Below are 26,017 nucleotides of genomic sequence, written 5' to 3'. Positions count from 1 at the left end.
CAAGAAAAATCTTGATGAGTGGATGGGAAATAGGAAACTTACCCTGGGGATCACTTCTGTGGCCCTGCTCAACAGGGGCACAGGAAAATAACCTTCTTGGGTGGCGAAAGCCAGGGAACCTTGTTGGCTAAGCTTAGACAGGCCCTTGGGCAGATAGCCTAGTACCTACCTATGAATGATAACGGCTAAAAAAGAAAACATACATGTATATAATATATGACAATAATGAAAATGTGTACAATGTTTTGTTTTGTTTTCTGTAATTATATGTTTACTCATATATAGGCTCATAGTTTAGTACTAAGCTAACTGCCCTTGCGAGCCATTTTAAGCCTAGCCAATTATCCCTTGTGAGACTCAAATCCTGTAACTTGTGTTTGTAAGGCAAATTACCTTAGCCATTAAGCCACTCATCAGTGTTTAAATGCTGTGAATTTAATAAAGGTGTATATATATATATATATATATATATATATATATATATATATATATATATATATAAAATGGAGTAAAATCAAACAGTAATAAATAATCATTCCTAGATTTACCAATAGGAACTATGATACAATAATTCATACAACAATGAAAATAGACATGGATTTTGGCATTAGCGATGCAAATATATCAGCTCAAAAATAATATCAATAAGAAACAGATACATCATCAGCTCAAAAACTGACATTAATAATGATCACTACAATATTACATTCTGCATATAAGAAGGCAGGAGTCTTACTTTTAAATGAAATGTACTTCTAAGGAATCGCATTTTGTTTGTCCCAACCACCCTAAAAGTCTATCCCTGGAATTAATTTATATTATATGACAGCACAGTAAAACTGTTCTTGTGTGAGACATTTTTGTCACTTTTTTTTTCCTGTTTTTCTGCAGTTGTGCAAATGTAGACTTAGCATATTTAAGAAGAGCAGTGTGGTAGGAGAGGGGCTTGTGATTTGCAAAAACAAAAATGTTTAAAATTTTGTCATGTCTGGTTTTGGTGGGTGAGATGTTTCATGAATTTGACTCCTCCAGTTTCTTAATGGCGAGTTATACAATGACTTTTAACAGTAAACCCTCATTAACATACATTTGTAAGACATGCATATGTAAGTACATTTAACAAACATAATAAAAAGATAATGCCCCTTTACTATTAGAAATGACCTTGGTGAGATACCAGTTTAACAGTCAATGCAGAGTAAACTTTTTTCTATCATTAAGAGCAATTCAAGGTGAGTTTTGAAGCTTTAAAATAATGTGGTTAAATTTAAAGCCAAAGACCACGGAATAATTCCAAAAAAATGTGCCACTATCAAAACAGACTTACCAAAGTTCCTGAAGGAATTTATCTCAGGAAAGCCAAAAGCCATGGGTAAAAATTAGAAGTTATGTACCTACCATAACGTTCCATGTTAGTTGTCTTCTCTCGCCTTCTTTCTTGCTGGATGGGTTCGGAGCCGATCCTCGGCTCCGCACTTGCTTAGCTTGAGAACTCCTTTTACCAGCTCGAGGCAACCCTATATCCCATGATGCAAGGCGAGACTACCTCAGATCTCGTTTGGTAGCTAAATAACCCTGCCAATAATACTAATCCCAAAGGAAGAGCAAAACTAGCCTAGAAGAACTAGGCAAAAAGATCTTAAGATAGACTCTCTAAAGAACTAAGGAGAGTGAATCTGATAAAGAGAAACTCTTCAAGATCTGTCCAGGCCAGGGGGAAGGAGGGAGGGGCGAAGAAAGAAGGCGAGAAGACAACTAACATGGAACGTTATGGTAGGTACATAACTTCTAAATGTTAAGTTGTCAATCTCGCCTTCATTCTTGCTGGATGGGACCGCGTCCCTAGCACCTGTATCCCGGGTGGCTCAATGGAACAGACTCTTGAGAACTGTGGAACCAAAACTGGCTCTGTCCCTGGAGGCCAAATCTAATTTGTAATGAGAGACAAAGGTATGAGGAGTGGCCCAAGTAGCTGCTGCACAAATGGTATCAATGGGTAGCCTATCCTGAAAAGAGGAGTAAAAATGGAGTAAAATCAAACAGTAATAAATAATCATTCCTAGATTTACCAATAGGAACTATGATACAATAATTCATACAACAATGAAAATAGACATGGATTTTGGCATTAGCGATGCAAATATATCAGCTCAAAAATAATATCAATAAGAAACAGATACATCATCAGCTCAAAAACTGACATTAATAATGATCACTACAATATTACATTCTGCATATAAGAAGGCAGGAGTCTTACTTTTAAACTAAATGTACTTCTAAGGAATCGCATTTTGTTTGTCCCAACCACCCTAAAAGTCTATCCCTGGAATTAATTTATATTATATGACAGCACAGTAAAACTGTTCTTGTGTGAGACATTTTTGTCACACTTTTTTTCCTGTTTTTCTGCAGTTGTGCAAATGTAGACTTAGCATATTTAAGAAGAGCAGTGTGGTAGGAGAGGGGCTTGTGATTTGCAAAAACAAAAATGTTTAAAATTTTGTCATGTCTGGTTTTGGTGGGTGAGATGTTTCATGAATTTGACTCCTCCAGTTTCTTAATGGCGAGTTATACAATGACTTTTAACAGTAAACCCTCATTAACATACATTTGTAAGACATGCATATGTAAGTACATTTAACAAACATAATAAAAAGATAATGCCCCTTTACTATTAGAAATGACCTTGGTGAGATACCAGTTTAACAGTCAATGCAGAGTAAACTTTTTTCTATCATTAAGAGCAATTCAAGGTGAGTTTTGAAGCTTTAAAATAATGTGGTTAAATTTAAAGCCAAAGACCACGGAATAATTCCAAAAAAATGTGCCACTATCAAAACAGACTTACCAAAGTTCCTGAAGGAATTTATCTCAGGAAAGCCAAAAGCCATGGGTAAAAATTAGAAGTTATGTACCTACCATAACGTTCCATGTTAGTTGTCTTCTCTCGCCTTCTTTCTTGCTGGAGGGGTTCGGAGCCGATCCTCGGCTCCGACTCGGCACTTGCTTAGCTTGAGAACTCCTTTTACCAGCTCGAGGCAACCCTATATCCCATGATGCAAGGCGAGACTACCTCAGATCTCGTTTGGTAGCTAAATAACCCTGCCAATAATACTAATCCCAAAGGAAGAGCAAAACTAGCCTAGAAGAACTAGGCAAAAAGATCTTAAGATAGACTCTCTAAAGAACTAAGGAGAGTGAATCTGATAAAGAGAAACTCTTCAAGATCTGTCCAGGCCAGGGGGAAGGAGGGAGGGACGCAAGAAAGAAGGCGAGAGAAGACAACTAACATGGAACGTTATGGTAGGTACATAACTTCTAAATGTTAAGTTGTCAATCTCGCCTTCATTCTTGCTGGATGGGACCGCGTCCCTAGCACCTGTATCCCGGGTGGCTCAATGGAACAGACTCTTGAGAACTGTGGAACCAAAACTGGCTCTGTCCCTGGAGGCCAAATCTAATTTGTAATGAGAGACAAAGGTATGAGGAGTGGCCCAAGTAGCTGCTGCACAAATGGTATCAATGGGTAGCCTATCCTGAAAAGCTGTAGAAGTGGATAGGCTCCTGGTTGAGTGTGCCTTCGGTTTTGAGGGTAGTTGCTTGCCTCTGAGCGAATACACGTAAGAAATGGTGGAAGATAACCATCTGGATAAGGTCACTTTTGATACTGGGAGACCTTTCCTGTTTTCTGCATAGGAGACAAATAATTGATCTGATTTCCTGAATTGTTTAGTTCTATGCAAATAATACCTGAGCTGACGATGGACATCCAAAAAAATGAAGCTTTTGTTCAGCTCTGTCAGAATAATTTGGGAAAAAAACTGGTAGATCGATGGATTGATTAATATTAGTTTGAGAAACAACTTTGGGAAGAAAGGATGGATTTGTTCTCAAGGATACCCTGTCCTTGTGAAAAACCAAGTAAGGGGAACGGATGCAGAGAGCTTGAATCTCAGATACCCTCCTTGCTGAAGTGACAGCCAGTAAGAATATAGTTTTCCAGGTCAATAACTTCAAGGAGCATGAAGCAGACGGCTCGAAGGGGGGTAAAATCAAGGATGCTAACATCAAATTCAGATCCCATTGTGGAGGAGGATGTTTTATTGGAGGCTTTAGGAGAAAAACTCCTCTCAGAAAGGCTTTGCATAGTCTATGTGACATAATGTTATGATCTTGCAAGCCAACATGATATTTGGAAATAGCCGCCAGTTGAACTTTGACTGTTGATGAAGAAGATCCTGACTGAAAAACTTCAGCCAGAAAATCTAAAACAGAATGCACAGGTGCAGTAAAGGGATCAATGTGCCTGGAGTTTGCCCAAAGGGAAAAACGTCGCCACTTGCTAGCATAAACCGTTCTGGTGGATGACTTCAAAGAAGCTATTAAGATATCTCTGACAGGATCAGAGATCATAGGAAGCCTGGCTAGGGAAGGAAGTGGAGCAACCAAGCAGTGAGGTTGAGAGAACGAATGGCCCGGTGCTGTTGACCCGATTGGTGGATCAAAAGATCCGGAACTGGGTCCAGATGCCAAGGCTGCACCAGGAGGTGACGATGCAGGGTCGGAAACCAAATTTGTCGAGGCCAGTAAGGGGCAATGAGAATCAACTTGGCTCTCAAAACGGTAGCTTTCTGAATGACCTGTGGAATTAAGGGGAAAGGAGGAAAGGCTTACAGAAGTCCCCGGGGCCAATCCTGGGTTAGAGAGTCTCTCAGGGGTTGGCCTGGTAGGGGAAAGAGGGTGAAGAAGTCCGGGCATTTGTTGTTTTGGGGTGTAGCAAAAAGGTCGCAACAAGGGGTGCCCCACTTCAGAAAAATCTCGTCCACTATCGATTGATTGAGAGACCACTCGTGAGGCATGAGAATGGCTCTGCTCAGTCTGTCCGCTAAGAGGTTGGACCTGCCGGGGATGTGTGTTGCTATCAGAAACCAATGAGAGGAGATTGCCCATTGCCAAAGTCTGAGAGCTTCTCGACACAAAGGATAGGACCTGGTCCCGCCCTGCTTGTTGATGTACCAGACCACAGACATGTTGTCCGTTTGAACTGCAATAGTCCCCGCGGGAAGAAAGTCGTTGAGGGCTTGCAACGTTAAAAGCACCGCTCTCATCTCCAGGACATTTATGTGCAGATGGTATTCGATGGGTTGCCAAGTCCCGTGGACCATCCTGCCCTGATAATGCCCCCCCCACCCGATCAGAGAGGCATCCGTAGTGACTGTGGCAACCGGAGGAGGGGGAACAAATGGTCGGCCCTGATGAAGTAGAGGGGAAGATATCCACCAGGTTAGATGAGTCCTGCACGATTGTGTAACCAAGATTTCGTGCCTCATGGGAAGGTTCTGGAACGACCACTGAGTGAATAACATCCACTGCAGAAGACGCATGTGGAAGCGAGCTAATGGTAGAAGTACAATGGTCGCAGCCATAAGACCTAGAACCTTCAGAACCAATCTGGCTTTGACTTTGCTGTTCTGCAATAAAATCCGAACGTATTTTTGGATGTCCAGAATTCTCTGATCTGTTAGTCTGGCTAACATACTGACGGTGTTTAATTTTGCGCCTATAAAGGTGATAGATTGGCAAGGCAGCAGAGAAGATTTTTCGAAATTCACTGATATTCCCAACCTTTTGCAAAGCTGCAGAGTGTAGTCTCTGCTCTGAAGAAGCTGATGCTTGGTGGTGGCGGAGAGGAGCCAGTCGTCTAAATAAGGAAACACCTGGAATCCTTGATGTCTCAGATGAGCTGTGACCACTGCCATGCATTTGGTAAACACTCTGGGGGCTGAAGTGAGGCCAAAGGGCAGGGCTCTGAATTGATAATGACTGGTCCCTAGCCGAAAGCGGAGAAACCTCCTTGAGCACCTGTGTATCTTTATGTGATAGTACGCGTCCTGAAGGTCTATCGAGCACATCCAGTTGTCCTTGCCCAGAAAGGGCAGAATGGACTGAAGCGTGACCATCCGGAATCTTGCCTTCTTGACAAATCTGTTTAGATTGCTCAGGTCTAAAATCGGTCTCCAATCTCCAGTCCTTTTGGGGACCAAAAAGAATCTCGAGTAGACGCCGGATCCTACTTGGTCTGCTGGAACAGTCTGGACGGCTCTTTTTTCTAGGAGCTTTGAAACCTCCTGTTTTGCCAAATCCCTTTGACCGGGTGAGATGTCTGGAAGGGATTGGTGAGGTACGGGAAGGGGATTTTGTAACCCTCGGATATGATCGACTGTACCCACATGTCTTGTGAAAGGGAACGCCAGGCTACTGGGTACAGCGATATCCTTCCCCCGACTGCCTCCAAGGGTGGACAGTCGGGCAACACCTCAGGGATGCTGAAAGGGCTTATCAGGAAGAGACTCCCTGTTGCCCTGATTCTGAGGACCCCCCCTGCCTCTAGGGCAGCATCTATTATTGTTACCCCCTCTGCCTCTGGGGGTAAACTGACCACGTGTGTCTGGCGCTGCTCCTTGGGCTTTACGGAACCACATCTTTCCTCCTTTCTGACCCTTGGGATAGGGTCTAGAAGGGGTGGAAAATTGGACTCCTACGGCAGAAAGAGTTTTGCCATCTTGCTCACACCTGGTCAAGGTTTCCTTCACCTGAGGTCCGAACAAAGCTGAACTGTCAAAGGGGGTATTGGTGAAGGACGCCTTAAAGGGGTCCGCGAAATTACAAAGCCGCATCCAGGCTTGACGTCTAAGAGCCACTCCTGTGCCTGCGGCTCTGCTCGCTCCATCGGCTGCATAGGATATGAGCCGCATGGAGGAGTTGGTTAAAGAATTTAGGATTGCTAGCTGTGAGGCAATCTTGTCTTGAGCCCCAGCAGCTGAAGGATCCTGAACCACTTCACCTAGTTCCTTGAGAATATCTCTTTGAAGTCTGGTGAAATGACAAAGGTAGTTCAGTGAACGCATAGCAAAGGTCGCTGAAGAAAAAATCCGCGTACCATACCTATCCATGGTCCTAGAATCTTTGTTAGGAGGTTGGACAGGCACGGAAGGATCCGCAAGTTCCTTCTTGGTGGCCGCCGCCACCACCATAGCATCCACAGAGACGCCCTTAGAAAGAAACTGCTTGTCTGAAGAGGCCGTAATAAATTTGGATGGCCTCCTGGGGACAGGTTCCACAGAACCTGGGGCTGCCCACGCCTTCCGAGCCACTACCTGCATAAGTGGGTCGAAAGGCGGAGACACCCAGGAGGTGGAGGGTCGGGATCCAAAAGCCTCCAGGTATACCGACTCATCCTCGGAGGGGTCAATGGAAGGCCAGTTCCCCCTCTGTTTGAGGAGTTCAAGGATGTCTGAAAAGGAGACATCCTCAGAGGGGGACCGTGGGGAACCCTCCGACTCATCTAAGTCGGTATCAGATGTTGTAGACTCAGGGGAGTCTGTGTGTTTCCTCTTACACATCCTCTTCCGCGGGGGTTCCCCTGCGGAGTCAGGAGAAACCTCGGAAGAGGAAGTTATTCCCAATGGGGAAACCTGGGGCGATGGATCCCTGGGCCTGAGAGCAAGAGGCTGGCAAGAGACATCAACAGGCACTGAAGAGGGAGGAGCTAAAGGGATGGACCGTTGACCTGGCTCAGGTGCCAGGACACTCCTCATCACCTCAAAGGCTCCTCTCCCAGGGAGACCAAAATATTCCCGTTCTGAAGAAAGAGGAATTCCCGGCTCCACTGAGAGAGAAGGCTCCGAGGCCGATTTCGGTGCCGAGCTTACCAAAGCCGAAGCCCCGAGAGGGAGAGCGGGGTCGGACAAGGGTCCGATGCCACTAGCCCCCTCGGAGCTGACAAGGGAAACTCGACGACCGGATCCCTCCAAGGAAGGTCTCATGGAGGAGATCGGAGCCGAAGACGACAGAGCCGAAAGGGGATGTATCGGCTCCGGCGCCGACACGGTCGCTGTCCCGAGAAGCTCCGGCTCCGAACTCTAGAGGAGAGTCGGAGGAGGAAGTTCAAGGGGAAGAGCAATAGCCGAAGTCTGCTGAGATGGGCTATGGAGCATTTGGGCTAGTGCCTGTGACTTCAACAGCCTGCTTACCACCCTCTCTAAATCGTGGTCAGACAGCCTGGAAGATCTCGAAGATCGGCTCCGATGACTCCGTTCCGACAAAAGAGGAGACCTCGGAGCCGAGTGGATCGACTCCAAAGAAGGGGACCGAGATCTCTTCTTGGACGAAGCCATCGGAGCCGACGTCCTCTGGGTTCCAGATGGAGCCGAAGGCTTTTCGGCTCCGATACTGGATAACACGTCGGTGCCAGCCGGAGCCGACAAGGCAACTGTAGACTGAGTGTCGGAGCCAGTAGGAACCGACACTACCACATCAGAGGTAGAAAGATCGGCTAAGGAGTCGGAGCCACCGGGGAAGGCTTAACTACTGTAGCCTGAACCTTAGGTGGCTTTGAAGGTTTACTCGACCCAGTCTTAGTGGGTGAACCTTCTGGCTTTAATAAGCCACGGAGGATTAACTTGTTCCTCCTCTCCTGCAGGACTCTCTGGCTAAAAGAATGACATATAGCACAGGAGTCCTGCAGGTGTGAAGGCCCCAGGCAGTAAACACAAGAAGTGTGACCGTCTGTCAGAGACATCTTCTGACAGCACGAGTCACACTTCTTGAAGCCTGAGACCTTTCCTTCCCTAGACATAGTCTAAGCAAAAACACACACACACACTGAACAGTCACACTATTAATCCCAAAAACACACACACAGATAGGGATTAAGAAAGAGAGGCCTAGGCCTAACTGAAAAATTATTAACTTTACAAATTAACTTGAAAGTTTAAATAAAGGGGAAATAGGGTGGGCTGTAGAAAAACTACACACTATCTGACTAATAAGAAGAAAGGGAGAGAAAATCCCTGACTAAATTGTTTGAAAATTCAAACTCACCTGAGCTGGCAAAAAAAGAGACCTCTTCGCAAAGCGGCAAACGAGATCTGAGGTAGTCTCGCCTTGCATCATGGGATATAGGGTTGCCTCGAGCTGGTAAAAGGAGTTCTCAAGCTAAGCAAGTGCTGAGTCGGAGCCGAGGATCGGCTCCGAACCCATCCAGCAAGAATGAAGGCGAGATTGACAACTTAACATTGACAATACCAAGTTGGTTTAATCAATTCACAATATAATGCTATAAAGAAGGCTATTGGTGCAGGACAAGTATAAAAATAAAAAAATGTGATGCATGAAACTGAACTTGCTAAGAGACCTCTCATATTAAGGGACCTTATAGGTTACTTCTTTAATAAAAAGATAACTGGCATTAAGGCTGGGACAGCAGATATAGCAGTTAATAAAATAAAAGTAACTTGTCAGGAGATGCTACAATACTAGAGATACATTACACTGTTCTGCTAGATTTTACAACAGTTATATGTAACAGATCTCATGCAGGCTGTTAGGAATAAAAACACTGCCTGTTTTTTTTTTTTAATTCTATACCTCTGGATAATCTCAATCAGTTCTGCAAAGACTCCTTAATGACGAAATTTACATTTGAGGAATCACCATAACCGGTGAAACATGGTTTAAATGCCCAGAAAGCACTCCCCCTATACCTGGGTGTAGTGTCTACCACACCTTCAGACCCAACGGCAGATGTGGCGGTGTGTCCATATTTGTCAGAGACCATATCTCCCCTAGACAATTTCAGAGACCCCCACAGACAGAACTTATTGGAGTTCAAATCTCACTAAACAAAAATTAACTACCAGTTTATTGCCTGTTACAGGACGCCTTCCATGACTTTGGAAAGTTCATATCAGATTCCTAAAACATCATGGATGAACTCCTCATAAATAAGAACACCATCATTCTGGGAGACTTTAACAACCCATTAACTCATTAGAGTACCTGTGCCTCTAATGTACAATATGCAAATACGTTTTTAGATCTAATACATAAAAAAAAAAAAAAAAAAAAAAAAAAAAGCAGAAGACCAGATTAATAGTCCAATTAGAGTACAAAATATTCAAACGTATTTTTAGATCTAATAAATAAAGAAACCAATAGACTAGATTGTTAAAAGTTCAAAGTACAAAATATTTGCGACCTATTACTTACAAATGTAGTGTCATCTGGCAAAACTCCACTAGTAACTCCCTCTCTCTGATTAAGTCAGACTATTAGCTGACTCAAACTGTCTAAAACCCAGTAAGCCAATATATGGGAATTCAAAGATGTCAGGTGCACAAATCTCCTCAAATTCCATAATAAAGTCTCAAAATTCACTTATGGCAGCATCACCGCAGACAATGCCTGAGCAGATTAACACTCACAAAGGAGTTTTTTATCCACATAAACAAATGGATAGAACTGGCAGTCACATCCAAGTGCAATGGGAAATGTAAACGCAAACCACCCTGGTGGCCCACCAACATGAATAAAATCTACAAAGTTAAAAAAAAAAAAAAAAAAAAGAATATACAACAGATCTTAATACCCCCACGTTTAAGGGAAATATTAAGAATCCGACTAACAATTTAAAATTAAGACAATGTATGAACTGAGGCTGGCATCTGAAACCAAGGACAATTACAAATCCTTATAAAGTTGTATTAAAACACTAAGAAACAAAACTCAACTATATACAGAACTCGTACTCTTTAAAACCTGCTTGGACCCAATGGACCTATTTACCAATATACAAGCAAATAACTTTGGTGCAAATTTCACTCCTGAGACGACTATCCAAAGCTCTATGACACCTGTATCTCTCAAACAAATTTACTGGCAGTGCTGTCCAAGACTAAGAACACTTCCTCCATGGGACCAGATTACATACAGGGCTGTTTGTTAAATAGTAATAAATATCCCCTGGCAGGACCTCTCCATAAACTATTTAACCCAAGCCTGGTTACAGGCTCAGTCATGGAAATAATTCTCGGAAATATGGCATTAAGCACGGGAGATGTTCATACATAAAGGTAGTCCTACTATAGACTCTGGAAACTACAGTTCATTATCGGCCTGATGAATCTCATTTGTAAGGCCATAGAACACAACATTATAAACCTGATTATCATAAACATTAAAAAACTTAGATCTGCAGCAATTTGGTTTTGTAAAAGGTAGATCCTGTCTAATGAACCTGGTAAACTTCTTAGTCACTCAAGCTGCTGACAGTAGTCACACTGTACAAACAGCTTACTTTGATTTGGCCAAGGCATAGAACATCATCCTCCATGCTGGCATAATTAATAAAATAAATATGTTACAAAAACAGATCCCCTGTGTGTTAACGTGGATATTAAACAACAAAAAGATACAGCCCACATAGTGACAGTGGCAGGGATAGTGTCATGAAGCCCAAAACCAAAACACTAGGAAGAGTACAAGTGCCCAATAATCCGTACACCAAAAACACACAAAAGGCACTAGGAAGCAGGAAGAGTACAAGTGTCCAATAGTCCGTACACCAAAAACACACAAAAGGCACTGGGAAGCAGTAAGAATGAATCCCAAAACCTTTACAAGTTGTCAAAAAATAATAAAAATGGAGAGCAAGAAATTTAGATCACACTATTAATTAAGCATGTTCTAAATTTCATGCTCTCCATTTTTATTATTTTTTGACAAATGTTAGAAGGTTTTAGGATTCGTTCTTACTGCTTCCTAGTGCCTTTTATATGTTTATAGTACCATGGAGGTGACCACTGTTGTCCCACAGGGCCCAATTCTGGAAATACTTTTGTTGCTTTTGTTCAGTATTTACTTCACTGACCTACAGAATTAAAAAAAAAAAAAAAAGTTATGTGCTCACCATAACTTTCCATCTGTGTTGCCCATTTTCATTCTTCCTCAACCTGTAAGTGCGGATTCAAACCTCGGATCAGATTTTGCCACTTTTATAGCTTAGGATCCAACTCTCAAGCTCCTTCCTTACCCATAATGCCCCTATTCCCCTGATTACCTCAGATCAAGTTTGCTGCAGCTTTATATTGCTTACTGATAATAATATACACCATACATTAGGAAGAATAGAAAAAAAATAAAATCAGGAACAGTGGTTCCTGGAACATATCTGTAAGTTTTCCCAGAAGGGACGGGGGGATGTTGAAGAAGAATGAAAATGGACAACACAGATAGAACGTTACAGTTAGTACATAACTCCTTTAACTGATGTTGTCATTTTCATTTATTCTTCAACTCGTGGGACACAGTCCCCAGCTACATTGCTCTTGGGAGGTCCTCACAGAAGGATAATCTGGAGCATCACAGAACCAAAGGATGCTCTACTTTTAAATATAATGTCTAATTTATAATGTGTAACAAAGGTATGAGTATTTGACCAGGAGGCAGCTGCACAAATATCATCAGTGGATACTCTAAGCCAAAAGGCTACTGAGGTGGACAATGATCTAGCAGAATTTGCTTTTACATGTCTAGGTGGGGTGATACCTTTAGCAGCGTAAACATAAGAAATGCAATCTGTTATCCATTTAGCTACAGTTGTTTTGGAAACAAGCTTTCCAAACTTTAGTTTGGAAAATGAAACAAATAGTTGATCAGATTTCCTGAAAGCTTTTCTCTTGTCCAGATAAAAACTTAATTGTCTATGCACATCAAGAAGGTGAATAGTATATTTACCCTTGTTCTGGAAATTAGGAAAGACTACTGGAAGGCTGATATTGTATTCAGAAGCAACTTTTGGTAAAAATGATGGGTTTGTACGTAAAGTGACTCTGTTCTGTCTTCTGTTCCTCCTGAGACATGGACCCTAAGTTAGTATTAGAGAATTCCTTTAGTAAGTCCCTATGTAACCTGGTGAAATGAGCAATCGCAATTCAAAGGTTGCCAATGCATGCACCCACTTTCTGAATCTGGCCAAATCCCTAAATTAAAACACGCTTAGTTGTTCAGCAAAATCCAAAAAACACACGAAAGCCACCACACGTCAAGATTTAATGAAGCTTCCTAAATCCCTAAATTCCCTGTTAGGGGGATGGACAGTGGAGCTTTGTTCACCTAGCTCCTTTTTCATGGCTACCACAACAACCATGGCATCTACCAGGGTACCTTTAATCCAGTGACATTTATCTGAAGGGGCACTGAGAATTTTGTCAGCTCTTTTAGGTGGTCTGGAAGAAAGTGCCTGTAATTACAACATTCTTCTAGCCAAGGTTACAGCCACCAAAAATATTGCGTGCCATGATAAGAATTTGAGGTCCACTTTGTCAGAAGGTTCAAAGGGTGAGTAAACTAGGTCTTGTAAGACAATAGTGAGATCACATGGAGGAGTGGAATTGTTGACTGGAGGTCTAAGTAAAAAGGTACTGCTCAGAAAGGCCTTGCACAATATGGAAGAAAATACAGAAGAAGTGTTTTCACCTATGTGATAATTCGATATGGCTGCTAACTGAACTTTGATAGTGGAATAGCTTGCTCCATCCTGAAAGACTGAGGGAAGATAGTCAAGAACTGCTGGGACTGGGGTGGTAAAGGGATCCAAGTTTTTGATGAGCCCAAATAGAGAACCTTTTCCATTTGCTTTTGTAAATTTTTCTTGTGGAGGCCTTATGTGAGCACACCAAGATTTTCTTAACTGGAGAAGACAGCCTAGAATGTCTAGCCATCATCGGAAGTGGAGAGACCATGTGGTCAATTTGAAGCCTGTTAGATCTAGGTAAGTTTGCCCTGACTGGTGAGACAGGAGGTCAGGGCTTGGGTCCAGTGTCCAGGGAAGAAGTATCAGATGAGACCAAAGGAAGGGAAACTAGACTTGTCGTGGCCAGAAGGGGGCAACGAGGATCACTTTGCTCTTCAACCTCTGCACTTCCTGAAGAAATATGGGGATGAGAGGTAGGGGGAGATAACCAAAAAGGAGACTGGAGGGGGAAACGGACTACAGCGTCTCTTGATGACTGTCTCTGAGGAGGGATTAGGGCAAAGAACCTGCTGCATTTGTTGTTGGATGGGGATGCAAAGAGGTTGTAGCAAGGTCGACCCCATTTGCAGAATGTCCTGTTTGCCACAGACTGATTTAGACACCACTCGAGAAGCATCAGAATAGTTCTGCTAAGCCTGTCTGCTAGAATGTTGGATTTTCCCAGTATATGCATTGCTTCTACAAAGCAGCTGGAGGAGCTCGCCCATTGCCAAACTCTCATTGCTTCTCAGCAAATGGGGTAAGATCTGGTCCTCCCTTGTATATTGATGTACCAAACTACTGACATGTTGTCCATTTGTACTGCAATAGTCCCTACAGGAGCAAAGCTCTGTAAGGCCTGCAACGTTAGAAGCATCAATTTCATTTCTAGAACACTAATATGCAGAGAGGTCTCCTGTCCCAACCACGTGCCTTGAACAGTTTGTCCCAAGTAATGGCCTCCCCCACCCCAAGTGGGATGCATCCATGATCAATGTTCTATTGGGGGGAGGGAAAATAAATGTATGTCCTTCTTCAATGTTCCGAGAGAAACTCCCATGATAGGGAACCTTTGCACACTTGAGATAGTTTTACAGGGTGAGTCAATGGATAGTGATGTAATAACCATTGTACTGCTAGAGTCCACTGAACAATTCTCCCTTTTTTAATTTCTCCAAATTTTGGGGTTTCTAATACCATGATGGGAATAGACCCCATTCCCAAGTCAAAGTATGATTAAAGTTCATGAAATTAGTACTGTTTCAATCTTTTGATGTCATTCAGAAGTGCTCTTTGCAGCACCCACAATGTGCCCAGTAATGACTCCTCCTGCAATTCGTATGGAGTTACATGTATTGGTTACATATCTAAATATGACTGTAGATTCTTTTTTACAAGACCCACTGCTCCTATCACTATTGGAACTGTCTGGGTATCTTTCTTTGGCATTGCTCTCGTTTCTGTCTGCAAAACCTGATATGACTTTGTCTCGCCATGTACGCAAGCAATTTCAATGATCAATGCTACTTTTGTCTTCTTTTCATGGACTACTATATCTGGTTTCCTTGCATCTATCTTTTGAACTGTTGGTAATGGATGATCCCATGTGATGTAGACTTCTCATGTGCAGGCAAGCTGTTGGAATCAAAGTTATTGTGGCAGCCATCAAGCCCAGTGCTTTGAGAACTAATTCTGCTGGTGGCGAATTAATGGCTAGAATTTGTATGATATGTAACCTCAAGAACACAATTCTGTTTAGAGGTAGGAAGGCTAAACAATTGAATATATAATGCACCCCTATAAAGCTTATCACTTGGACTGGGCAAATTGGAGACTTTTGTGTGTTTACAGTCATCTCCCAATGTGTTCAGTAAATGTAGCAGATAATTTCTGGCTTGTATGAGTGGATGCATGGTTGATGTGGTCAGAAGCGAGTCTTACAGATATGGAAATACTCTGAATCCCAGCAGTCTCAAGTGAGCCGCTACTACTGCCATACATTTGGTGAATGCCCTGGGTGCTGTGGTAAGACCAAAGGGCAGTGCTCTGAAATGGTAATGACTAGCTCCCAGCCAGAAGCAGAGAAGCCTTTGGGAGCACCTGTCCATTTTGAAGTGGTAGTACACATCTTGAAGGTTTACAGAGCACATCCAGTCATCTTTCTGGAGAAAGGGTAGAACAGACTGTACCATGACCATCTGGAATTCTGAGTTCTTTACGGACTTGTTCAGGGATGTCAGATGTAGGATCAATCTCAGGTCCCCTGTCTTTTTTGGCACTAAAAAGAACCTTGAGTAAATTCTGAATCCTATTTGGTCTAGTGGGATCTTCTGGATGACCCTTTTCTCTAGCAGCTTTGTGATTTCTAGGACTGCTGACTCCCTCTGATTGGGTGGAACATCAGGGAGATTTTTCTTTGGACTCAGAGTTTTGAAAAAGGGAATGGAATATCCTCTGGATATGATACTTTGCAACCAATGGTCATTTGATATGGCTAACCAGGCAATTAGATGAGAGGGACAGTCGGGCAACTGCTCAGGAGAGCTGGAAGGAAAATCTGTCCGAGACAGAATCTGTAGATCCTTGGTTCTGCAGAAATCTTTTGCCATGCAGGCAGCATTTAACATTATAATTATTCATTTCCCCCTCTGCCTCTAGGAGAAAATTCTCATATTGAATCATGGAAAGGCCCTTGTTATTTTTTGAACCACAATTTCTTACCTCCACGTTGGTTTCTGGAAAATGGCCTTTGTGGAATAGAAAATCAGATTCCGATGACAGACAAGGTCTTTCTGTCCTTTTCACAGCAGCAGAGAGTGTCTTTCATGGTTGGGCCAAATAGTGTTGATTCATCAAATACGGCATTGATGACTGATGGCTTAAAATGGTTCTGTAAAGTCACAAAGTCGCATGCAGGCATGTCGCCTTATGGCGATGCCTTAACTGGCGGCCCTTGAGGTACCTTCTGCAGCATGTGAGATTAGCCATGTGGATGCATTTGAGATGTTGGATGTCCTAGAGGAAAAGGTCTTCTGTTCCTCTTAAGACACGGACCCTAAGGCATTGTTAGAGAGCTCCTTTAGCAAGTCCCTCTGCAACCTGGCAAAATGAGCCAAGAAATTCAGCAATCGCAAGGCAAAGGTTGCCAATGCATACACCCATTTCCCAAATCTCTCCAAAGTCCTAAACTACCTGTTAGGGGGAGGGATAGTGGAGGTTTGTTCAGCTGGCGCTTTTTTTGTGGCTACCACAACAAGCACGGCATCTACCAGTGTACCTTTAGTCCAGTGAGGTTTATCTGAAGGGGCAATGAGAATTTTGTCAGCTCTTTTAGGGATGGACTCCACAGTGTCCAGCTCCTTCCATGCCCTGCTGGAGCAAGGTCTATAAGGTCATCCCATAGGCGGGGTCACCCAAAATGTAGACAGACCAGACCCAAAGGCTTCCAGAAACAGACTCCTCTGAAAAAGGGCACTGGGTAGACGAACTACATCTTTGGCATAGGATTTTAAGGATGTCTCCAAAGGAGACATCCTCTGGTGGAGATCTTGGGGACCCTTCCCCCTCATCGAAGTCCTCTGTCATATACTCCTGAGGGGAATCCAGGTGCTCCCTTTTGCACAATCTCTTGTGGGGGACCTCCTCATTGGGGTGTTCCATGGAGGTGTTGGAAGAGATGAGGAGATCTGTGAGTGGAGCTGCTTGGAAGCTCTTTGGGGCTAGCTGTCCCTTAGGTGGAGGATGAGTAGGCTCAGGCATAGAAGTTAAGACAGGGGTAGGATCCAAAGGAGGTAGAGTTGATGCAGTTTATGCCCAGGAGAATACCCTCTCCACTACCTTGAATGCAGAGGAACCCTCAGAGGCCAGTGGTAATCCCTCTGGAGCCAAAGCTCTCAGAACAGACAACTTCTGACCCTCCAGGATCTCCTGTCCCAAAGCGGGAGTCAGAGCTAAGCTGGCTAGTGCCGAGGGGGAAATGACATCTCTGAAAGCTTAGGAGTCAAAGTAAACCCCTTGGACTAGACACCGCCACTTCAGTTCTGAGATCTGTCATGCTTCAACACAATCGGAGCCGATCGGATCAGAGAAATCACTGGAGTCAAAGAAGATAAAGTTATAGAATCAGACGTGTTGACTCTGGTTGCCCCCAGATCAGAGGGTTCCAAAACAGGTTGGTGGCTCACAGATCCGGTGGGGGGATGAAGCAGGCAAAACCACCATCTGAATCTGCAGCCTGAGGAATCTCATCATCCGGTCCACTTCCGCTTTGAAAGATCTTATAGAGGAAGTGGAAAGAGGTCTGGAGAGTTGCTTGTGGGTCTCTTGAAGAAATTGAGACCTTAGTCTTGAAGATGCGGGCTCTGGAGAGAACCTAGGAGCTTGGCTCAAAGGAGAAGTCATTAATGACTGTGTCAGATCTGAGGGTTTCAGCTCTGACAGCTTTAAAGTCTTAGCAAGTGGTTCTGAACCAGGTTTGCTAGGAGACCAGGCAGGAGAGCATTTGCAATACTCCCTGGGCTCCTTAGTCTTCTTTGTGAGGGTTTGAACCCCTGATTCCTTAGAAGATCCTGCAGAGGAAAGGGCAGACTGAGGAAGAAGGCCCTTCAAAATTAATTTGTTTGGACGGTCACTTAAAGCTTAAGTGTTAAAGCCCGAGCAAATTTCACACGAGATGTCTAAGTGACCAGGGCTTAAGCAATAAACACACTCCCTGTGGGCATCAAAGTTAGGGGATCTTATGACCACAAGAAGTGCATTTTTTGAAGCTAGTAGGTTTTTCAGCCATACTGGAAAAGTGTAAAGATGACAAAAAGAAAACAAGAAGTGAGAAACTGCCAACAATTATAGAAGGATAGGTACATACCAGAGGATATGCAGAGAACCACTAAACAACAAAAACGCAAACAGAAAGGTAAGGAGGAGTCTAATAAAGATAATAAGATAGCAGTTTAACACTAATACTCATAGCCCCGATGGAGACTCAAAAGGTGAAAATCCTGGCTGCTTTCAAGCGTGCCAAACGAGATCTGAAGTAATCTGGGGAATGGGCCATTATGGGTAAGGAAGGAGCTCAAGAGTCGGATCCTAAGCTACAAAATTGGCTGAGTCAAATCCGAGGTTCAGATCCAAACCCACAGTTTGAGGAACGAATGAAAATGACATCAGATCAAGATTTATGGTTAATCAAGTTTACAAATGACTGCAAACTGGGAGTCATTGTCAAATTGCCTTCTGATACAGAAGCCCCCCAGCAGGAACTTACACTTGCAAATGCCTGGTGTATTGAACAATGGGCTTAAATTAAATGCTAAAAAAATACAACACTGCTGCATTTTGCAGACGAACTATCCTGCAGCATACAACACTGACAATACCCCACTTCAAAATGAAACTGTAGTTAGAAACCTGAACTGGTCCCCTTTGATCACCATATAGCACTGGTTGCCTATAAATCTTTCTACCTGGCACAGCTGATTGTCAAGGGATTATCATCTGGATCAAAAGATGTTACTATTTCCTTGTATTCAGCACTAATCAGACCAATTATAGAATACAGTGTCCCCTTTGGGATGTACCTCACTAAACAGCTGGAAAGACCTCAGACATTCCTAACAAAGACCACAGACTTAAAATGACTACAAACTCTGTCTCTATTTCTGTGTCCTATACACCCCTCAGAGACTTATGCCTTGCCTTCTGAGCAATCAGGGACCCAGCACTCCAGGATCACTTGTACCTTCACAACTCAGTCACACAAGTACCAGAACAAGGTATCTAAACCTGTTTCTGCAGATCAGTAAAACAATGCGGAGAGAGAGTTTCATTACTCAGCGACTCCCCTGCAGATACAGCTGTGTGATATACTGTCTTCCTTCAAATGGAACCTAGATAATTGGAAAGATATTTTTAAATTCACACTGGGATGACAGGCCAGGCCCTTTTTGAGAAGAGAGGTACAGTCTATGGTGGGAACAAGCAAGGTGTAATGTTCACAAGACTTATGTAGCCTTAAACTTTCTATGATTTAACAAGAGGTATTACAGCAGCTGAATGAACTGAGTAATGGAAAATCACCTAGCCATGATGGTTTCCCTCTAGAAATGTATACTGAGGCTAAAGAAATGCTTCAACATAATTTTGCAATTACATTCTTTATTCAGATGCCCCCAAGTAAGAGACAGGTAAAACACCTTCTTCACATAGGCTCATACCTCCAAGTGCCCATTCAACCTTTGAAATCAGTAATAGCTCATAGCTAGATCTGGAACAAGTGTTAAAATAAAAAGGTAGCTTTTGTACTTTAATACAGAACTGTTTTTACAGCTAAGATAATTTTTGAAAGCTAAGTAACATCTCTTTTTGCTGTTTTATAGCTTATTAATGTGATTCTATCACTCTCTACCACTCTTTTTTAACAATCAACCACTATTTTCACAGGGAGTAAAGTCCTATGGAGCTCCTTATTGGAATTATGTAATTTTGACTACTTTACTCACATTTAAAAATAGGAACTACTCTTTGGATAACCAAATATGGTGATGACTACAAACTATGTAATATTTACTTAAAAGAATGCTGGAGTTCCCCAAAACAGAAAAAAATAAGTTATGTGGAGAATTAATGAATTTAGCTAAAATATATACTATAATTACAAAATAAATAGCTAAATCATAAAAATACACTTTTATAAAATGTCTAAGGACAGTGGAAAACAAGAACTTAAAAATGTTAAGCAGGGTGAGTTTCCTAAAAAATCAGAACAAGCATATTCTGTAGCCCAGCTATGACAAAGGGGCATGTCTAGTGACGTGAGGGACTGTTAACAGCAGGAAAAAGCTAACCTTCCAGTAAATTAAAACAAAAACAAGTTTATCAGCTCAGCATCTATCAGAATCACAATCGGGTTCAATAAAAGCCAAATGGTTTCTTCATAAAGAAAAATGCTGATGTACTCTCTCCCTTCATCTTCAGAATTTGTAAACTTAAATTCAGTCCCTTTATAGCAAATACACAAATACCAAGCATAACCCTTTACAACCTGACATCCCAATCTGACAATATCATCCTTCTAAGATGCCCCCAAAACAACTACTCCTTCTTTATTCTTTTCCCCAAAACACAGGAAGCCTTCCTTATCTCACTCCAAATTCTTTCAGATTATAAAGGTAGCTCCATCAATAACTGTATAATATGTCCAAATGCTCCTGCCTTGACATCATTCAAAACCAGTAAACCCTGCCCATTTTTTTCTGTTTCTCACTCCCATATCACTACCTTCTCTGTAGTCTAACTATGCATACAAATACTTATAGTGCATCTCTACTTTTTAATACATAATATCTATGTGCACTTCTGACTTTCAGTTCCCAGATTTACTAAACCATTTAAATATTCCGAATGTTATTGCTAGATTTGTGTGTTGTACATTTCACTGTTCTAATGCATTCTTAATTCTTCCTTACACATAAGCAATGTCTGACATTGGTCAACTATGGCTCAGTATGTCTTCCTGATCAAGTGCTAAACAAAAGAAATGAAAATAAAAAGTGTTTTATTCTTCACTGACCTGATCCATTATTGAAAAGAATGCTATTCTGTTGTGTTGCCTTTGAACAACCCATCTGAAACAATCTGAAAAACTGGAACACTTGAGCTATTTAAAATGGTGTCACTGTATTCTTCTTCTTAATGGTTACTTAGAGGTGTCTAGTCTACAAAGCAATGTTCAATACCATTTTAAATAAAAGTCTCTCCTTGGAATACAATGCTAGGGGAACTAACACCAAGATGGGGAACCTAATAAAAGTAAATAACAGAAAAAAATTACATACACTTCACTGCACCTTATAAGATTACAGAATACGCTTCCCCAATAATCTGAGCAAGTCAGTTTTAACTGTTGTTGTGTCTTTCGGCTTTTCCCGGTTAGGGGTTGCCACAGCGGAACTCCGGTCCGCTAATGATTGGCAGTAGATTTTTACGAGCCGAGTTGCCGGCCCTGACGCACAACCTTCAACGAAGGTACGCCCATTCACGTATGTCTCCACACAGAAGACGCTCTAGCTGAGAATCGATCCGGTCAACGCCTTACTGTGAGGCGACAATGCTACCACAGCACCACCACCACAGTCTTCCAGAAGGCCAGTGTATCATACGTTTGATAAATGAACAAACTTAAGAATGATCCATTAGAAATCTCAGCGATCTACAATGGGTTTTTATGTACCTGCAGCTTGACCTCCCTCATCTTTTGCTGTTAAAGTAACTGTCATTACATGATCTTATAATGCACTGTGCAAGACATTTTGTATTACTTTTGTATGAAGATGGAAATAAAGAATATAAAAATTAAAATTCTCCCTTCACCTGGACCAACATGAAAATTCTCCTTATGCCGTTGCTGCATTTCTTCAATACGACCCCTAAGGGAAAAGACAAAATAAAAAATGTAATCTTTGCCCTATACGGCCATAATGTTGGTCACTTCCAAAACCAGGAATTTCAGTTACGTAGTTATAATTTCTTTAGTAATTTATAACAATATTTGCTCCAATCAGAATGCATTTTAAGCCACACTTTACATTTTTCAGCATAAAAATAGCAAATATGACAATGTGTATAGATCGAACTACACAACAATCTAAAATAAAACTGCCTTTTTACCTAGGCAGCAAGTACTACAATTCTAGTGAATGCAATGGGACAGTTGTGCTTTACTTAGCCATGATGCAAAGCTGGGATTCCTAATAACAGACATCTAAACCAATGAGTTCTCCTCATTTTCCAATTCATGTACTGTAGAATGAGTCACTCCCATGCAGTAAAGGAAACTTGGTACTCTAGTCAACCCTTTTATCACCTGGAAAAATCACTCGACATGGGATTACCAACATGGACAGGAGGTTTTTCTTATAGTTTACAGTACCACTGCACTAACTAACACATTTGTTCTTGCTTAATGCAGGTTTTTCTTAACCTTAAATAACAGACACATTTCTGTCTTATCAGTTGATCTTATACAGTTGTTCTCCTTAATAGGTCCTAAGCTGGGTATTTTATTTCCACCAATTAGAATTTGGCATTTGTTTTTAGTAAAAGCTTGTATTATGTGATATCCAGCCACGCACTTGATACATGTCGTAACCTGACAGCTACAGTGGATACAAAAATTTTACACACCCCTGTTAAAATGTCAGGTTTTTGTGATATAAAAAAATGGGGTCTATATTAAATTAGCAAATGCTAATTCATCAACCCCTTTTAAGTGAAAGCTTAAAATCTCAAACACCCGGAACAGCAAATTTTTTCCCTGGGAAAAAATTTGCTGTTCCGAGAAACACACACACAACACAAGCACACAAAAAAACAGCAATCCACACACATACACTTAAAATCCTACATCTACCCTACACTAAACTGTACATACACTACCTTAACCCAAAACCCTAACCCTAAGGTCCGTCACAACCGCATACTCACCTGACTCGCACCCTAACCCTAACTCACCTACCTTGCCCTAACCCTAATGTCTGTCACTATCGCACATTCACCTCACCCGTGCCCTAACTCTAACATCTGCACAATCGCACACTTACCTGAACCAGACCTGTAAGTTTCCACCACAGTGCTGAAAATAGTGAAGCCACAGAAACGGCCAACCGAATTCTTTCTCTAGGAAAAAATTTGGTGTTCTGCAGCTTTGTTATTTTCAGCGTTCACTGTTTTAGGGTCGATATTAGAACATTCAGAGTTTTGAAACTCTGATATTCTAATATAGACCCAAAAAATGAGACCACAATATATCATTTCAAAACTTTTCCCACCTTTGATGTGACCTATAACCTGTACAATTCAATTCAAATACAAACAAATTTGTTAGGGGGAAAAATATAAAAAATAAAAACCATACAATAAGCTGGTTGCATAAGTGTGCACACCCTTAAACTAATACTTTGTTGAAGCACCTTTTGATTTAATTACAACATTCATTTTTCTTGGGTACACACCTGCCATCAATTAAAGAGACTCTGATTAACCTCAAATAAATTTCAGCTATCTTAGTAGGATTTTCCAGACATTTACTCAGTTACCTGCTGCAGCAAAAGCCATGGTTCGCAGAGAGCTTACAAAGCATCAAAGAGATCTCACTGTTGAAAGGTATCAGTCAGAAGAAGGGTACAAAAAAACATTTCCACAGCACTGGATACACCATGGAACACAGTGAAGACAGTCATCAAAAAGTGCAGAAAATATGGGACAACAGTGACGTTGCAAAGAACAGAACTTCCCTCAGTTATCTGCAATGTCACTGTTGCAAAGAACTGGACGTTCCTCTAAAATTGATGAAAAGACAAAAACTGGTCAGGGAGGCTGCCAAGAGACCTACAGCAATACTGAAGGAGCTGCAGGAATTCCTGGCAAGTACTGGTTGTGTACTACATGTGACAACAATCTCCCGCATTCTCCATATGTCTGGGCTATGGGGTAGGGTTGCAAGACGTAAGCCCTTTCTTACACAGAAAAACATCCAGACATGGCTAAAATTTGCAAAGCAATACATCAAGTCTCCCAACAGCATGTGGGAAAATGTGTTATAGTCTGATGAGACCAAGGTTGAACATTTTGCCCACATTTCCAGAAGGTATGTTTGGCACAATAACAACACTTCACATCACCAAAGAACACCATCCCCATGGTGAAGTATGGTGGTGGCAGTATCATGCTTTGGGGTTGCTTTTTTTCAACTGGAACTGGGGCTTTAGTCAAGGTCGATGGATTTAAGAACAGTTCCAAATACCAGTCACTTTTGGCCCAAAACCTTCAGGCATCTGCTAGAAAGATGAAGATGAAGAGGAATTTCACCTTTCAACACGACGATGACCCCAAGCATACATCCAAATCAACAAAAGAATGGCTTCACCAGAAGAAAATTAAGGTTTAGGAATGGCCCAGCCAGAGCCCAGACCTAAATCCAATAGAAAATCTGTGGGGTGACCTGAAGAGGGCTGTGCACAAGAGATGCCCTCACAATCTCACAGATATTCAGAGCGCTTTTGCAAGGAAGAGTGGGCAAATATTGCTAAGTCAAGATGTGCCATGCTGATAGACTCCTACCAAAGAAGACTGGATGTTGTAATTAAATCAAAAGGTGCTTCAACAAAGTATTAGTTTAAGGGTGTGCACACTTATGCAACCAGCTTATTGTACATTTTTTATTTTTTATATTTTTCCCCTAACAGATTTGTTTGTTTTTCAATCAAATTGTACATGTTACAGGTCATATTAAAGGTGGGAAAAGTTTTGAAATGATTTATTGTGGTCTCATTTTTTTTATATCACAAAAACCTGGCATTTTAATAGGGTGTGTAAACTTTTTATATCCACTGTACATATGCACACTGTTTTCCAAAGTCCAAGAGTTCAGCTCCTTGCCACCAGCAAACACTTACCTTCAAATTAAGAAAGAACAAGATCTGATATATTATTAAGCAGCTAATAAAAATGTATATACTTGCTTGATTTTTAATGTGAACTTAACCGATGCAGCCAGTGAAAGACCCCTCATCTGCAAAAAAAGGAGGGGGAAAGGTATTCTTGACTATCAGTGAAGGCCCCCAATACGGGGAAAAAAGTATCTGTTAGATCTAATGTCAAGGATCCTCCTTGATGGATGTCTGAATTCAAAACATTACCATAATGGTAGAAGAAGCCAGAAAAGTGTACAATACCAGAATTCATAAAACCATGTAGGTGGCCAAAATGGAATGTCCAGCTTTGCAAAGAACTGGTAACAGATAGTGCCACTCATACTGCACTGGAGGAAATTGCCAACCTGCCAGCTCCCACTCCCATCGGTTATACCAGAAAGCATACCCAATGCCAGTCCTCTGCCTAGTATCTCTAGAGATCAGGTCTTATCTGTGCTCTCCAAAGCTAAAATCATGGCCTCTATGAGACTAGATAACATCCTAGAATGCTTATTAAAACAGGACCTGGCAGACCCACTTAGCATTCTCTTTAACCATAGCCTGAGAACTGGCTTTGTTCCAGCTGAGTGGAGGAAATTGCCAACCTGCCAGCTCCCACTCCCATCGGTTATACCAGAAAGCATACCCAATGCCAGTCCTCTGCCTAGTATCTCTAGAGATCAGGTCTTATCTGTGCTCTCCAAAGCTAAAATCATGGCCTCTATGAGACTAGATAACATCCTAGAATGCTTATTAAAACAGGACCTGGCAGACCCACTTAGCATTCTCTTTAACCATAGCCTGAGAACTGGCTTTGTTCCAGCTGAGTGAAGAACAGCATTAATAATCCCCTTGCACAATAGGGGGCCATCAGCAGACCCTGTAAACTATAGAACCTTAAGTCTAATCAGTCTCATCTGCAAGGACATGGAAAGAATCATCATGGACCTTATCAGCAAGGACACAAGTGACCTTCAAACTCTAGACCCAACCCAATTTTGCTTCAGTAAGGGTAGATCATGCTTATTAAACCTGAGGGACTTCTTTGAGAAGGTCACCAAAGCCCTGGATGAAGGTAAGACAGTGTATGCCTTCTATCTTGACCTGGCTAAGGCTTTTGACACAATCGCCCACTCAGGTATTATTGAAAAACTATCAGTTAAGGATTAACCCTTGCATCACTAGATGGGTAGCC

General features: G+C 42.0%; 1 protein-coding gene across 1 annotated transcript in view; it reads right to left on the bottom strand.

Moving 5' to 3' along the window:
* LOC122808948 (NF-kappa-B essential modulator-like) overlaps positions 1-26,017 on the bottom strand; it is a gene marked incomplete in the record, with an annotated part of 2,932,895 nt that overhangs the window by 136,333 nt on the left and 2,770,545 nt on the right. The window contains 1 exon segment of the mRNA XM_044080106.1: positions 21,722-21,777. Within this exon segment, the coding sequence (XP_043936041.1) occupies positions 21,722-21,777 (56 nt within the window).

Source organism: Protopterus annectens, chromosome 8.part0 (assembly GCF_019279795.1).
Source record: "Protopterus annectens isolate FY-2018-M chromosome 8.part0, PAN1.0, whole genome shotgun sequence".
NCBI lineage: Eukaryota > Metazoa > Chordata > Ceratodontiformes > Protopteridae > Protopterus > Protopterus annectens.
The sequence above is the reverse complement of the archived record's forward strand: the minus strand, read 5'-3'. Positions and strand labels throughout refer to the sequence as shown.